Genomic DNA, 17,293 nt, shown 5'->3' with positions numbered 1-17,293 from the left:
GATTATAATGAATGCTGGGAGGTGGTGAGTCCCTCCTATTTCCCCCCCATACCCCTTCTTAGCATATATTCAGCTACTTATCCAAGAGAGGTGCATCTCTTTGCATATTATCAATTCAGGTTACCTAAATATTAACTTTACATTTACCATGCACAAGGGATTCTCTGAGGCTCTTGCCCTGCAGCAGTATTTCTCCTTCAATGCTGATCTCTTTTTCTCACTATTAGGATTGTACTGTGTTATGAACTGAGATAAGGAATCTGCAGTGCAGTATTAACTCACGGTAGGTTATAACAGTGCTGCATGCTGTTGTCTATTGATTCTAGTTTCTTTAGTTGGCATGCGAACAACCTAATCCTCTTGTTGTTAGATTAGTACAAGTTACTGTTATAGTGTTCATATACAAAAAGAGAAGCTGCATGGGTCTCAAGTGCTGTTTGCTAACCTATTTGACTGCAAAAGAAATGATGCAGAGGCCATGTTCTCCATAAGATACCATAATTCAGAGGACCCCATGCAAATAGAGACTACAAATTACTTAGGGTGTGATTAAGCAATGTGACAAAGTTCCTCCTCTGCCTTGGTGGGTCCTGCGCTTATTGGCAGATTTGCTTGCCTCAGAGATTCACAGCCACCCTCAGTTTGGCCACTTTTGCTAGTGGCTCAAACCTGCCGTTCACTCAGCTAACCTCATCACTGGCCAGCATGGGGAAAGGGAGGAGAACAATCCCCGCAGTCTCTGCTGACCCACCTAGTGGGTCGGGGAATAGGCCAAGGACCTTCCCCTCTGGTGGGACCCACAGTCCAGGTCACCTTCTCTTGTCTCAAATAGGGAGTTGAGGGGAATGGGGGGAACCCGGGCCCACCCTCTCCTCTTGGTTCCAGCCCAGGGCCCGGTGGATTGCAACTGTCTACAGTGTCACTTGTAACAGCTGTGTGACAGCTACAACTCCCTGGGCTACTTCCCCATGGCCTCCTCCCACCACCTTCTTTACCCTCACCGCAGGATCTTCCTCCTGAAGCCTGATCACGCTCGTACTCCTCAGTCCTCCAGCAGCATGCCTTCTCACTCCCTGCTCCTTGTACCCCCCTCCCCAACTGATGGGACGTCCTTTTTAAACCAGGTGTCCTGATTAGTCTGCCTGCCATAATTGATTCTATTATGTTAATTGGCTCCAGATGTCTTAATTAGCTTGCCTGTCTTGATTGCTCTAGTGCAGCCCCTCCTCTGGTCACTGAGGGAACAGAAAACTGTTCATCCAATGGCCAGTATATTTGTGTTCTACCAGACTCCTGTACCTCACTGGTCTGGGTCTGTCACATATCCCTCCCCCCTGCTCAACACCAAGGGGTTGGGCAGCTTGGGACACCAGACAGTGTACACATGACAAGCCATCGGCATTGCTGTGACTGCTCCCTGCTCTGTGTTGCACACGGAACTGGAAAGGTTGGAGGGATAAGAACCACCTGGTCACCTTTGTGTTCTTCTCCTTGTTCCACTGCATCCATTGAAGTGGGGCATGGTCGGTCACGAGGACAAATCTGCACCTGAGCAGGTAGTAGCGCAGTGTTTCCATGGCCCATTTTACAGCGAGGCACTCCCTCTCCACCACTGCATATTTTTGTTCCCTTGGAAGGAGTTTCCTACTGAGGTAGAGAATTGGGTGTTGTTCCTCCCCGACCATCTGTGATGGAACGGCACCCAACCCTACTTCCGATGCATCTGTCTGCAGGACAAATTCCTTGGTGAAATCTGGGGCTACCAGTACGGGGTTACTGCAGAGGGCAGTCCGTAGGTCTGTGAACGCTTTCTCTGCTGCGTCAGACCTTCTCACCAGATCAGGTCCACGGGCCTTCATTAGGTCTGTCAGGAGGCTTGCCCTTGTGGCAGAGTGGGGGATAAATTGTCGGTAATACCCCACCACACCTAGGAATGCCCGGACTTGTTTCTTGCGACTTGGTCAGGGCCAATTTTGGATGGCCTCTAACTAATTCAGTTGGAGTTTTACCAGACCTTTTCCCACAATGTAGCCAAGATATTTGGTCTCCATAAACCCTACAGCACCTTGGCAGGGTTTGCTGTAAGGCCAGCTCGCCTGAAGGTAACGAGGACTGCCTCCACCTTCTCTCGGTGGGTTTCCCAGTCTGGGGTATGAATGACCACATCGTTCAGGTAGACAGCAGCATAATTGTTATGGGGGCGTAATAGCTTGTCCATGAGACGCTGGAAGGTAGCTGGGGCCCCATGTAGTCCAAAAGGAAGGACAGTATATTGGAAAAGACTCTCTGGTGTAGAGATCGCAGTCTTTCCCTTTATGTCTTTGGCAAGGGGAATCTGCCAGTACCCCTTTGTCATGTCTAGGGTAGTCAAGTACCAGGCATTGCCTAGATGGTCTACTAGCTCATCTATGCGAGGTATGGGATACGCGTCAAACTGGGATACCTTGTTTAATCGCCAGAAGTCATTGCAAAACCTTGTGGTGTCATCAGGTTTGGGCACTAGCAAGATTGGGCTGGACCACTGACTGTGGGATTCTACGATGATCTCCAACTCCAGCATTTTTTTTTACTTCTGCTTTTATTTCCTCCCTTTTGGACGCTGGCACCTGGTAGGTTACTCTGGCCCCAGGGTTTGTGACGATGTGGTGATAGGTCTCAGTTGTTCGGCCCGGTTTTGTCGAGAACACATCTTGGTTCCGGAAGATCATCTCGGACACCTCATTCTTCTGGTCTGGTGTTAAATCAGGAGACACTCACCTGTTCGGAAGGTTTGTTTTCTTGGGGTAGGTCTTTTTGGACAGCTGTGCATGCCTCTTGTGAATACCAGGGTTTCAGAAGGTCGATGTGATATATTTGCTCTTATTTACAACGTCCCAGTTGTCGCACCTTGTAATTTACCTCCCCTACGGGTTCAACTGTTTCGTAGGGTCCTTGCCACTGGGCCAAAAGTTTACTCTCTGTTGTGGGTACCAACACCATTACTCGGTCTCTGGGCTGGAATTGCCGAACTTTGGCTTGGCGATTGTACTGATCTCATTGGGCCTCTTGGGCCTTCTCTAGGTGTTCCCGCAATATGGCAGTGACCCATGCTATCCGGTCCCTCATTTGTAACACATGCTCGGTTACATTCTTCCCCTCATTGGGCTCCTCCTCCCAAATTTCCTTGGCTATGTCCAAGATGCCCCGGGGGTGGTGCTCATATAATAGCTCAAAGGGGAAAAAACCCAGTTGAGGCCTGAGGTACCTCCCGGATGGCAAACATAAGGTATTGTAGTGGGCGTCCCAATCCTTCCCGTCTCGACTTACCACCTTCCTTATCGTAGCCTTCAGGGTTCGGTTGAACCTTTCTACCAGCCCATTGGTCTGTGGATGATAGACCGAAGTCCTCAGAGTATGTATGTGGAGGAGGACACACAGGTCCTTCATTAGTTTTGACATAAGTGGGGTTCCTTGGTCAGTCAGCATCTCCTTTCATAGCCCCACTCGGGCAAAGAGCCCCACTAGCTCTTTGGCTATTGTTTTAGAAGCTGTGTTCCTCAGGGGGACGGCTTCTGGATACCGTGTAGCATAGTCCAGGACGACAAGTATATATTGGTGGCCCCAAGTAGTCTTTTCTTCAGGTCCCACTAGGTCCATGGCTATTTGCTCAAACGGGACCTCTATGATGGGAAGGGGTACCAACGGTGCCCTCAAGTGGGGATGGAGACTGTGCAGCTGACACTCTGGGCAGGAGACACAGTATCTCCGCACTTCTTTGTGCGCCCCGGGCCAGAAGAACCTTCGTAGGATCCTCGCCAGGGTCTTCTCTACCCCTAAATGCCCCCCAAAAAGATGACTATGCGTGAGGCTTAATATGGTCTTCTGGTGTTTGTGAGGTACTAGGAGCTGCTCTACCTTCTGTCCCTGTCCTGGTGCAACCCTGTACAGGAGATCCTTCTTTATGATGAAGTAGGGGCCGGGTCCCTGGGTTTTCCCTTCCACGGGGACCCCATCTATTTCTGTTACCTCCTTTCTAATGTTGTTGTACCTTGGATCTTTGGCTTGGTCCTGTCCGAAATTTTCCCTCATGGGGCTGGTCTGCCCAAGTTCTAGGGGATGAGTCTCTGTTGCTTCTGCTGGTTCAGAGGCATTAGGGTTGGGGTCTGGATCAGGTGCTTCTCCCTCCTGGGCGGCCTCCTTTTCAGGTGCCCGGGGCCGCCTACCTACGAGAGAGACCCTCTGGCTTTGGGTATTCGGGTTCCCAAGGCCTTAGCTGCCCTTCTTTCCTTTGTCTGTCTTTCTGTCCCACCTGGGATTGGAGAAAATGTCTGGGGAAATTTCAGAGAAAATTGGGGGTTGACAGTTTACTGTGGACGCCTCCCCTTTCTCCAATCCCCCTACTGGGAGTAAGTCATCCTAGGCATTAGGCAGCCTAATGTCATGATCCTCTTCACCCTCAGTGCTCTGACTTTTAAATGGCCTCTGGTGGGCCTTCAGCCCCTCTCTTTTTTCCACCTGGGCCTTCTTGGGGGCTCAGTTGCCTGAGCTCTGAGGGTTGGTGCCACTAGTTTAACCCAGGGCGCCTCTTCCTTAGCTGGTCGGGTCAGTTCCCTCGTCGTCCTACGCCTCTCTACCAGGGCGACAACCTCATCATCAGTGGAGGGTTCGTTCTGGCTTACCCAGGCACGAAGGTCTGGCAGTAGTCCTCGCATGTACCGGTCGATGACCAGAACCTTTAGTATCTCTTCTGGACTCAGAGACTCGGTTTGTAACCACTTTTGTGCAAGATGGATAGGTCATATAATTGGGACCGCGGGGTTTTGTTTTCCTGGTACCTCCACTCGTGATACCACTGCACCCGCACTGCGGTCGTTACCCCAGATCTGGCCAGGATCTCTGCTTTCAGCCAGGGATAGTCTGCTGTAGCTTCTTCAGACATATCATAATATGCCTTCTGGGCCTCCCCACACAGGAATGGAGCGAGGATGCCAGACAACTGTTCGAGGCCAAGACTCCCGTAGGGCTGTCCTCTCAAAGGCCAGGAGGTATGCTTCTACGTCATCCTCCCGCATCATTTTCTGCAGACGGTTGCTGGCCCGTATGACCTGCGTCCCATCATGGCTGCGGTTCAGCTCTGTAAGGGTCTTCACCTGGTTTACCAGTTCCTGCAACATAGCATGGTCTTGAGTGCCTGGTCCATCAACAGGTGATTGGTCTCTTGCTGCAGTCACACTGCCTCCTATTGGGTGGCTGCCTAGACATGGGTAGCCTCCTGCTGGGCAACTGTGGCTTGTATCAGTGCCTGCACTACATCCTCCATTGTGGTGAAGAAAAAAAAAAACCAACCCTCTCCTTTCTTTTTTTTTTTTAAACACCCTCTTTCTGCCACACTGTGCACCTGATCCCACTGCTAACACCAGTGTGACAAAGTTCCTCCTCTGCCTTGGTGGGTCCTGCGCTTATTGACAGATTTGCTTGCCTCAGAGATTCACGACCGCCCTCAGTTTGGCCACTTTTGCTAGTGGCGCAAACCTGCCGTTCACTCAGCTAACCTCATCGCTGGCCAGCATGGGGAAAGGGAGAGAACAATCCCCACAGTCTCTGCTGACCCACCTAGTGGGTCAGGGAATAGGCCAGGGACCTTCCCCTCTGGTGGGACTCACAGTCCAGGTCACCTCTTCTTGTCTCAAATAGGGAGTTGAGGGGGATGGGGGGAACCCAGGCCCACCCTCTACTCCAGGTTCCAGCCCAGGGCCCTGTGGATTGCAACTGTCTACAGTGTCTCTTGTAATAGCTGTGTGACAGCTACAACTCCCTGGACTACTTCCCCATGGCCTCCTCCCAACACCTTTTTTACCCTCACCGCAGGATCTTCCTCCTGAAGCCTGATCACACTTGTACTCAGTCTTCCAGCAGCACACCCCCTCCCCTAACTGATGGGAGGTCCTTTTTAAACTAGGTGATTAGTCTGCCTGCCATAATTGATTCTATTATGTTAATTGGCTCCATGTGTCTTAATTAGCTTGCCTGTCTTTAATTGGTTCTAGCAGGTTCTTGATTGCTCTAGTGCAGACCCTGCTCTGATCACTCAGGGAACAGAAAACTGTTCATCCAGTGGTCAGTATATTTGCCTTCTGGGGGGGGGGGGGGGATCCTTTAGCAGTGGGTGAGCTTTGCCCGCCCACTTCCTGGATCCCAATAGGACCAGATTCCTGTACCCCACTGGTCTGGGTCTGTCACAGTAGTCTGTCTGCTTTGTCTTTTGCAGTAAATGCTGGTAATGATTATTTTTCTTTCTCTTTCTCCTTTTTTCTTTTTCACCTTGCTTTTGTACTCTCAATAGTTGTTTCAGAATGGCTAATGGTCACTTTTCTCAATACTGTGAGATTATAAAATTATTATGAACTTTGTGTGTACTTTATATTTAATCACTGTCAAAATGTTACAAAAACACAAGTGGAAGAGATCCTAAAATTAATTTGAATCTTCTGATATTAACTCCTTTTTTATTGAATTATGGAAGTCAAACCACTCTGTAGACTGTGTTAATTGAACAATGGGGAAAAAATGAGAAATTAAATTGTCTAAGAAGAAAAAAATCCGTTTAACACACATCTTCTCCGAAGAGCAAATTTAACTGAGCTCTACCTTAAAGAAGGGGAGAAATGTGAGTGGCTGTATGGAGCTCCAGCTTTGGGTTACTGCAAAGTGTCCAACAGAAAAACTTTAGTGTTTTTCTCAATGAAAACAAACTTTTAAAATAAACAGTTTCTAAAAATGAGTGTAAATACCTTAAATGACGAGTGTGAACAGAATAACAAGTTTTGTAAAATGAGAATATTTCTATTAATTAGGAATTGCTTTTTTGCTTGTAGGTTGATCTACAAGGAAAACAGTTTGCTTCTCTTGGTAGAACTGTCTGTCTTATATGTCTACTTCATAAAAGAGAAACATTATATGGATATAAACATTTGCAAAGGAGGGAATATAATAGAAAGATCTGATGATAAAGCTTCTCGTTTACTCATTTGTATTTGAAATATTCCTGATTTTTTGTACTGAAAGTTGAGGACTGAGCATTGTACATGTGAAGTTAAGATTTTGTTTGCGAAAATTCAATGAACCAATGCCATGGGATTGTCGCGAAGATGCTATAAGGGATCCATAGACTTGTAATAAAAATATCTGAGATGAACAGAAATCTTTCACTGGGAAAGGGCACTAGTGGTTGCTTAAGGGCCAGATCTTGCTCCCACTGAAACGAATGGTATAACTCCCACTGATTTCATTGAGAACTGAACTCTGACCAAAGTAAGGAATAGAAGCAGCTGATGCCTCACTGTGTCTGGTGAGAAGGAATTTGAAGAACACTTGTCTTAAGGAGTCAGACTATCCTCTGAGCTGCAAAAGCTGGCCAGTGGCTCCTTTTAGTGTAGCAGGGTCTTAGGGACACAGCAAATCATAAGATTGGTTTTGGTTGGGATATAACTACTTTCTGGAACAGTGGGAGTCCTAAGTTCTGTTTTTGCTATCCACAGTCCCTAGTGAAAACCATAGTGCACAAGACTGTAAAACTTGTAAATAAAGGAAATAGGATCTATATTGTGTCTGTGTCTACTTATTTTGTCTCCCAAGGAAATAATCTACTTCTGGGATCTAAATCTTTTTGGGCACTTAGAAGTTGTGACAGTATCTTTTACAGTGTGTCAGTATTTCACTGTCACGGACAAAGTGATAGAAAGCGTCCACTTCACAGCAGAAGTATCCTTTACAGATAAGTTATAGATTTGTGTTCCGATAGCTTCTTGCTGTTCATATACTTTACAAAGAAATGAAATACGCTTACTCTGACTTATCAGTTTACTTAAATACATCATTTATCCTGAAACTGAATTTAAAATAGAATTAATTGTCTTTTGAAAGTACTATTCTGCCTAAATTAAGCCTCAGACACATTTTTTACGACTTCAAGTTTGGTTTTGTACACACATTAGACAGCCTTCTGCAGCTTCCTGCTTGGCCTTTTGAGGTTTCAAACATTGAGCCTATTGAACAAAGGGCAGTGAAACCGCGGTGAAGAACTCTAGGGCCACGAATGTCTGAGGATTCTTATTTGTCATTGATTGATTGATTCTTTCACAAAAAGAGTGGATTTTAATTGGTGCTGTTGGCTTCCTGACCCCCATACCATTATCATACAATGGCATAGTTATAACTTCATGCAAGAGAAGACAGAAGTTGTTTAGATCTCATAGGCACAAATTAAAACATTCGCATCAACTATTCTAAGTTAGCTATTGCAGCAATAGGGAAAAACAGTTGTCTCAGAGAAAAAAATCATATTCTAATTGCAAGTACATCATCTGTGGAGGGAACTGAATAAGAGATAAATGTATACTTGCTGCTCTCCAAAAACCAAGTTATTCAGTATGTTTTTCAGAAACATGAGCGATACAGCTCAGTTCAGTACCCAGCAATCCAGGCTTGCGCATTTATCAAGAAATATTATTATTCTTGTTAGTGAGGGTTATAATCTCAAAATTAATGCAATCAAAAATCACTGTTTTAATTATATTCTACCTGTTTCCTAATCGTAAGAAAACCAGACAAACGGAGGCATATGTGTGACCTATAAAACATAGACTAGTTCTCTTAAAAGACACAGTGCAACCCTTGAACTGAGTAACTTAAAACAAAAAACAACCCAAAACCTCTGCCCATGCAGGGACAGGAACTGACTCCTTTCTCACTTACACTAAGGTATTTTTATTAATTTCTGTGGAATCACTCCTGATGCTTACTAGTGTAAGAATCAAATGGGGCCCTTTGTGTTGTAAGATGTAATATATCTGTGGCATGTTCTACATTATACAGCTAGGTCATCCATAAGCTGCCTTGCATTGACCTAGCCTATGGAAGCATCTTCACTTAAATTTGGCTCCCGCCGACCTAAGTGCCTCCCTAGGCCAATTTAGTAACACTACCTCCCCAAGTGGCGTAGAGTCATGATTGATGTAATTAGGTTGACGCAGTGTCAGTGTAGACATTGTGTTGCTTACGGCGACTGTTACTGGCTTTCAGAAGCCATCCCACAGTGCCCCATACTGACAATACAGTCATATAAGTGCTTCTAGTGAGGACGTGCATTGCCAACATACACAGCCAAGTGGGCACATGCACACAAATGATTTAATAAGTGCAGTGGCGACATAATTTTGTAGTGTAGACATGGCCTACTTTTTAAAAGTGCAATACCAATTAGTTTATCACTGTTTATTCTGTCTCTTATGGCCTACAGCAAGGGGTGGGACAAAGTCATTGCCGTTTCATTGTACTTGTGCTTGAGATCTTGTCAGCCCTTCAAGTGATTATCAAGATTTTAGTTCTCAGCGTAGCCTAGCTCAGGGAAGAAGAACTTCATATCCTCCTTAATTTAGATGACTGACTGTTAAAAGCAGGTGCTAATTCACAGGCAGAAGTCTCTACACAAATATTTCAGATTTTCTGGGATTATATGATTTCTAACAAACATATACAAGTTTCATCTGACTCCAACCCACAGTTTAAAATGTCTGGAGGTCATTTTCACATCAGATTTAGAGTGTTTGTGCCACCAAGGAGAATGCACATTCTTTAACATACTATCAATTAATGCATCAACAATGTATAGAGCCAAACAAAGGCTTCTGAGATGGGTTGGATTTTATTTTATTTTTATTTTTAGAACCTTCCCAAAGGATTTAGCCTTAGTGACCTGGCTATTGGAAGGAAATGCTTCTTCAGGATGAGTTTAAATGAATTTAAAAAAAACAAACTGTGCTTCAAAATTCAATCCCTAATATTTGAGGTGTTACGCCTACTTTTCCCTCAAAGTACATCTGATCAGTCATCTATGTTAACTACCTGTGTATCTCCAATTCAAGTAACTTGTGCTACACGAACCTTCCAGGAAATCATTTTGACCACAATTAGCATTATGCAGCCCACACTCTTAGACAAGCACCCTCAAAGAACAGAAAGCAAAGTACTGCTTAATGGTCTTAAGAGCTGACAAATTGAGAGAACTGGTTGATTATTAATAATGTATGGAACTCTGAGGATTGGTCAACCTCGAAGTTCTGTCTCTAGTAATACTTAAACATGAAGTAAATCAACCAAAAGTATGGCCTACTAAACTGTAGTGTTTCAAAACAAGCTATTACACAGTTGCTGTGTTTGGCTGAATTGGGACAGTAAAGATTTCCACTCAGAGCGTGGAAATTCACTATCAGGAACCCAGTTTTTTTTCTTCATTGCACAGAAGAAATATTGGAATTCTTTGACACCTGTGTTAAGAAGATGAATCAACCGTGTTACTGGTAAAGGATGTGCAGCATCAGGGCCTTGACTATCCCTTTACCTACTGACTAGACTAAAGAACAATACATCTCTCATCTGAACAGAAAAGGTTTTGTTAATTTGAGTTTGTACAAAGCAGTTCAGATAACACACTACATACCTGATTCTCCTTTTTTCAGATATGCATCTTTTGAATAGAGGATTTTACAAAGGTATCTTTGCTATAGTGGGACTTGGAAAGATCCTGGAGTGCATGAGAAAAATGATTAGTGGTATGGTGTCCTCTTACACAGGGCAAGAGATTGGAAACAGTAGGATTTCCCCTCCTGAAAAGAACAGCTAAAGGGACTGAGATATAGTGAAAACTGATTAGTCCCTGCAAGTAATCTAAGAACCAAGAGGACCCTCCATGATACTAGAGGGCAATAAATCTAGATCCTATACAAAGAAATACTCTTATGAGGTACCTAGCCAATCTGTTGAATTCCTGGCTGCTGTGACTGGATTTTAAAAATTGGCTAAATTGATGAAAGTTTTGTAACTCTGTATGGGAATAAAATGTGAGTAATTAGATTGCATTCTTCAGAATGTGCGGTGCTTATCTTTAGGGCCCATGAATGAATTATTTTATCCCCAGACACATTGCCCAAATGATCAGATGTATTAGGAGTATGTGTTTGCAATTGCTGTAGGCAGGATGCTAAAATAATAGCCTCGTATGTTTTAGCAATGACTCTGTTTCAATTAATTTCTCCTCTGTTGCACAGTATATTTGTACTTCCCTTGTATGTCACTGGTGAGTAAATGAATAATGTTTCAGTGTAAATCTAAGAAAAGTATAACTGTCAACACATAATAATAAGGGAAGAGTTGCAGTTTTGGTGATTTCCTTTGTACTATAAGATTAATTGAGGCCCCCCACCTTTCAATTTCAAAATTGGTGAGTCTGACTAGGGGGCAATATTCTTTGTTCAAATAACCTTGAAATTTGATTAAATCTGTTTAGGATACAGGAGAGAAGAATTTTCAAACTGTGCTGATTAATGTTTCTTATTGTTTGCCAAATCCTAGCTACAAAATGTTTTTTTTAACATAACTTTATATGAGGCTTATTTGGAAAGCTGTTTGATTCTGTGACTACATCTATCCTACTTCAGATGTAGAAAATAAATTTATTAGAATGACATCATGGAATCCAACAAAATTCCAAAAGATCATTGGGGTTCTGCTCTTTGAAGCTCCTAAACTGTACTGAAGCAGAGCCCTTGATCCACAGCTGTAGATATTAGGACCTGGATAGCACAGTGTACTGGGGAAATATATGGAGGTTAAAGACCCTAACTTCTTGTAGAGGTGCAAGGCGCCCAACTGTAATTCTGTGAAGTTGGAAGAAAGCTCAATGTATTCCACTGGAAGTTGCCAGCTCCCCATAGTCAACCCTGTAGCCCTGGCATTCTTTGAAGTATGCAGAGTTCTTAGGCTGTTTCCACTCTTCTTTCCGTCCCTCAGCCCATCCCAATCCAAAGATGGAAAGCCCTATAAATATCAGGAGCTTCAGAGTTTAGGAACTCTGCAAGCACCTTGAGGTATGAAGATTTTAAAAATCCATGAGGGGTAGGGGCTTGAAGTCATACTGACCTTTAAAAGGTCTCCACTGTAACCTTGATTCGTCCAGACACATGCTCCCTTAATGCTAGCTGCTCCCAGTACCAGTTTGCCTCCTCCATCCCCTTTCCTCCTCTGCAGTTTCTCATTTTTTCTTGACTAACATGTACCCTAATCATAATTTATGGAGTTGTCAGAAGGGGAAGCTACTCCACTCAGCCATAGGACATAGGTCTATAAACATAGGCCTTTTCCTAAGAAGGATTGTTTTCAATCTCCTCAGCTTGCCAAGGGCCAGGCTATACACAGTCTGCAGAAAAATGTACTTAATTCCTGATTAGACAAATATATTTATTTGCCTAATATTCACAAAAATCCCACTTGCCACAGAGTGAGTGATGTTTAAACACAAAGTAAACATATCTATAAGTATGACTCTCCTGAGCTCAGATATGTAACTATAGCTTTTAAATGAAACTAGCAAAGCTTACTGTATCTAACTTAATGTTGAAGATATGTGTATGAAACCCAACTGTACTAGTGAAGTATCTCAGCTACGCACTTTGGACTTTGTAAACCCATAAAGTCCTTCATTTGAAAGTAATACATCTTACAAAGTAGGTATGAAGGGAAAATGGAAGGCTGATATTGCAAGAGGGAGGTTTTTGTGTGATATTAACTGAGTATTTACATACACTTGGTTTTCTTTGAAGTTAAATTTAAACTAAATTTCTGACTTTCTAATCATTTGTGTTTTAGTAACTACAGTGTTCCTTAGAATTTTTTTACCTTTCAGTTTTATAAATGTAATGATGAGACTAACATGAGGGAGTGCATTTTATTGTTGGTTCTGCTAAGCTGCACAGATAAATCAGCCATTCTTAATATTGGCTGTTAAGAGAGGCCAGTTTGTACCGTAGGGATCTCTTATTGCTAGTGGATGATAGGGATAGACAGAAGATATGGAGTGGTCTTAAATTTTCTTTTTAAGATTTTTCTCCCTGCAGCAAAGAAAGTAAGTTACCAAGGAATGTTAGAAAAAGAAATGCAGTGCTACAGCCTTGCATTCTGGGAGTAAATTACATGATATGCAGATGCGTTCTTTTGAAGGCTGCACTAGTGCAGGGCTATAGAAATATTTCAACACTTATTTTCACAGATTTTGCACATTTTCAAGTATTCTCTTAATTACTAAGATTTTTTTATATTCAGTATACAATTCAAAAATAATTGTTTTCTTAATATTTTCTCTATATAAGCCTTGTTAAGCATAATATATAAATGTGTTTTCGAGCTGTTATTTTGGAACATTTGAAAAATTTACATGAGTAAACTTCAGTGTCTTCTTCTAGGGTTGTATATTCGTCTGATAAAAACATTAGGGAAATTGAGGAAGAGACTCTGAGGAAAAGAGTACTGGAGCCCAGACAAACACAGGAAAATGAAAGCCTTACATCTGGTAGTCTTCAGAACACTCAAATATCAGGTGTAAAATGCATTGGAAGTGATAAAAGAACTTCTGTTAATCAGCATTTTCTGGACGGATCCATAGAAAGAGAAGTTGTTTGTTCACCTAATACTGAAGATGAAATTCTAGAAGCCAATGATGCTGAAGGCAATGTAACTAATCCAGGTGAAGTTAGAATTGTGTTTGGATTTTGCTAGTTACCTAAACCCCAGTGTAGGTTTGTTCAAAAATTGTGGGTAAAGTTTATTATTGCACTAACAAGACCAAGATGACTATTCTTTGCTTTGGCCCAGATCATTCCCTCATGCCCTGAGTAAATGGGTGTTCCATAGGGACCATACAGGGATGTGGTAGAAACTGTATCCCTTGCACTCATACTGCCACAGAATGAAAATGTAGGCATTGAGGAAGAGGAGCATTTTACATTGGTACCAATGCCTCTTCTGGGCTACAGCAGATGTAAGCCCAGGCCCCTTTGATACAGTGCTTCAATATTGGGTGGTCCTTCCTTTTCCTCCCTGCAGAACTTCACTGGTTCCACTGTGTTTCATGTACACGTAGTGGTGAGGGGGCAGGGCCAAGTCAGTTCCATATAGTCCTGCAAGTTGGCAAATGTAAATATCCATTTTTCATTTTGTAAGGAGTTAATAGCCTTTGTTTCTGATGGCAGAAGTGAACTTAAATTTCTTCAGAGACCAATCTCCTTGAATTGTATGTATGGTTTGTATAGAAAAGGGAACAAACAACATACATCTTCACATACAGCAATAACAGGAGCTGGTAAAACTCCCAATATCTCAGTTAAGAGCAACACATAGAAGTTATTCCCCACTACTAGTAAGTTTAACTGAAAAGGCTTTCATCAAATGTGCATTTCAGAAGGAAATAAACTATCCCATGTGAAAGCTGTAGCATGGATATAAAATATGTTGTCTTTTTAGTATGATAGATCCTTTGTTTCAGATGCCTGAAATTGTTTGTAACTTCAGAATAATCTAGTATAAATTGGAAGAAATAAATAACTCTTTCGCCCCATTTACAGGTAATTCTGAACTAGAAACCGCATCTGGGTTAGGAGAAGACTTAATGATGCTCTACAAGAAATGTTGTTGTCCAGATATTAATATTTGGATAGAAGGCAACCAGTTTCAGGCTCACAGGTATTTAAATAAGTAATGAATTTAGAATGTAAACTATGTCACCAGCAACCCTTTCTGTATAAAACACTGTTAATGTTACCTAGCTGTGTTGCTCTATAGGTTTAATATAATAAAGTATTCTTAACATGATGTCTTTATATTATTTTGTACTGTTAGAGCTACTATAATGGCTTTGCTAGTTTCACCACAGAGACCAGTAGTATTTTTGTAGTAACTGAAGTGCTTCCTCGTGATTACAGCTGTCGTTCTTGTGATAACTTAAGTCTTAAGAGAAAATGTAACATGTTTTTAATACTGTAGCTCTGTGTTTTTTACTTTAGGTGCATTCTAGTATAAATTAAAGTAGAATTAGGCTGCAATATATTTATTGTAATAAAACCAGTTAAGAAAGCTAAATACAGCACAGTGTTACAACTTGAAATCCTGTAAACAGGGCTTTGGAGCAGAGCCCAGAAGTGGAGCAGCTCTGGAGCAGTGGAGCTGCAGGTTTTTGCCTAGAGCTGGAGCGGAGCCGGAGCACAGCTCCAAAGCCCTGCTTGTAAACAAATCTATGCTGTCAAAATAAATAAATAAATCTACAAGTCAACTGATACTAATTAATTCCTAATAAAACTAGCCCAAATAAACAGAAACCTCCTGGGATGGAAAGGAAAGGTCTTTGGAGCCCTGAAGATTCCATTTCCATTTTTTCCTCCCCTTGTTACCTGTCCACAAGAGAACAGTAACCACTTTAGTGAAGCAGAGGTGAATGTTGTCTCCTTGTCTCAAGAGAGTTACCAGCCCTTGGTAACCCAGAAATCATCACTCTGCTTAAGAACCATTTAGGACTATCATGTTGCAGTAGATAAAGCTGAGATGGCCATTCTCTCCTGTTTTCAGACAATTTATAACTTTCTGGAGAAAAATATCAAGCTGTAACCACTGGACTCTGTCCCTGCTGTTCTGATTGTTAGTTGCACACAAGTTGGGAAATCCCTGGTTAGGTTAGGTTAGATTCTCTGTGATGGGGTCCAATTTTCCATGGTTGGTTTTGAAGTAGGAAGCTGGAAAAGAGCTAATTGGCATGTTTTAGAAAGCCACAACCTCCATACATATTCCTGAGCTTCCCCCATAGCAAGAGGCTACAGGGAAATGGAGGTAGCATAAGAGACATGAAAACTAAGGTCAGACCTATGATAGGGAGATGTGACTCTTTTATGGCCCCTTTACACAGCCAGAATGGTGCAGAAGGGTTGCTTGAATGATATAGAAAATATGGCCCATGCATCCAGAGCAACCTGAGTTCTGGAAGATATGAATGTAAAGCTATGTCTGCACTGCACACCACTGGCAGCAGCATGAATGTATGTGTAGCTACGTGCTGCAGTGAAAAGCAAGCTGTGTTCTCACTGCAGTGTACAGGTGCATGTGTCGGTGAAAGTGTCTGGCAGGGGGAAGCAGGCGTTTTTCTCCATTGTCTCCCGTCAGATCCTTTCTCTGCTGCTGAAGTCTTTCACTGCAAAGGGGAAAGACTGGCACCTCCCTGCGGAAGAGAGGTGGCTCACCTGTAGGGTTAAGTTATTGAGATAGGAGCCCCAAATTTGTTACAGATTATCTACTATCATAGAATATCTGTGTAGAACACCATCGGCAAAGTGTTTCCCTTGATCACGCATGCGGCTTACCTAAGTCAGTCAGCTCATTGTGTTGCACTCCACCTATTGGTCAAAGCTGATTTTTTTTCTCTCTCTCTCTCTCTGTGGGTTTTTACATTTTTGATGCATTACTTTTTTTGCAGTGTACAAATAAAGAGTAGTAAAGTGAACAAGATGACTTTCTGAGTATTCATCTTTCTCATAGGTATTTGAAAAAGCCAATAATCTCTTCTGATTTGTCCTGAAGGCAGGCATAAATCCAGATAATATTTTTCAGTTTGGAACAATTTTCCATTTTGCTTGCATTTCATTAGTATTTTACATATATAATTGAGAGAGTTAGGATAGAAAAAAAAGTCTTGTTTTCTAATCTCTTACCAAGTGAGACTAGTGGAAACAGGGGAAAATATCCATTTAATGTAGCAAGTCTGATTATTTTATTTACTACAGGAGATATGGGAATGTGGTGGGGGTTTTTTTGTTTGTTTTTAAAGTTATGTTGGATGCTACATGTCTGAAACGGTGTTTATGTAGGTTGCTTCTCTTTGGATGATGTAGAACTGAGAAAAAGACGTTCTCATTTTCATAGAGCAAAAGAAATTTTAATGCAAGAAGGAATCTGCCCTTCCACCCGCACCTCAAAAAACAACAAACCCATCTGCAAGAGCTGTTTCAGTCCAGGCCATTATCTTGCCAGGAGCAATGTATCCAGTCTAGCCAACATCAGAAAATTTGGCAGTGCATCATATCAGCAGAGAAGAGGAAAACTGGGATGTTCTGAAACAGACACAAGAAAATTGGCAGATTGGTTCAGTATTATATAGAGATTTGAACAGTAGAGGGTGTCTTAAAGTGAGTCAGGGAAAGGTAACTTTGGGTATAATTGCAGTGTAGATAGCAGTGAGTTTTATTTATCATCCCAGATTATGAGAAGTGATATCCTCAAACTGCAGGCAATTTCAAGGCCCATCCTGCAATCTTTACTCATGAGAGTATTCCTTACTCAGGTAGTCCCATTAACTTCAATGGACTATTTTTTCGAGTAAGGAATACTATTTGAGAGAGGGTAACAAAATTAGGTCCCAAATACTGCAAGAGAACTGCCATTT

The 17,293-nt window shown here is 42.5% G+C and overlaps 1 protein-coding gene across 1 annotated transcript in view; it reads left to right on the top strand.

The window, feature by feature from the left end:
* BTBD8 (BTB domain containing 8) overlaps positions 1–17,293 on the top strand; it is a 67,707-nt gene that overhangs the window by 15,102 nt on the left and 35,312 nt on the right. Inside the window, exons 3-4 of the mRNA XM_074961340.1 lie at positions 13,275–13,555; positions 14,433–14,550. Of these exons, the coding sequence (XP_074817441.1) occupies positions 13,275–13,555; positions 14,433–14,550 (399 nt within the window). The remainder of the gene's footprint in view (positions 1–13,274; positions 13,556–14,432; positions 14,551–17,293) is intronic.

The sequence above is a fragment of the Natator depressus genome, chromosome 8 (genome assembly GCF_965152275.1).
Source record: "Natator depressus isolate rNatDep1 chromosome 8, rNatDep2.hap1, whole genome shotgun sequence".
Taxonomy (NCBI): Eukaryota; Metazoa; Chordata; order Testudines; family Cheloniidae; genus Natator; species Natator depressus.
Note: the sequence above shows the minus strand (reverse complement) of the source record. Positions and strands in the feature narration are given on the sequence as shown.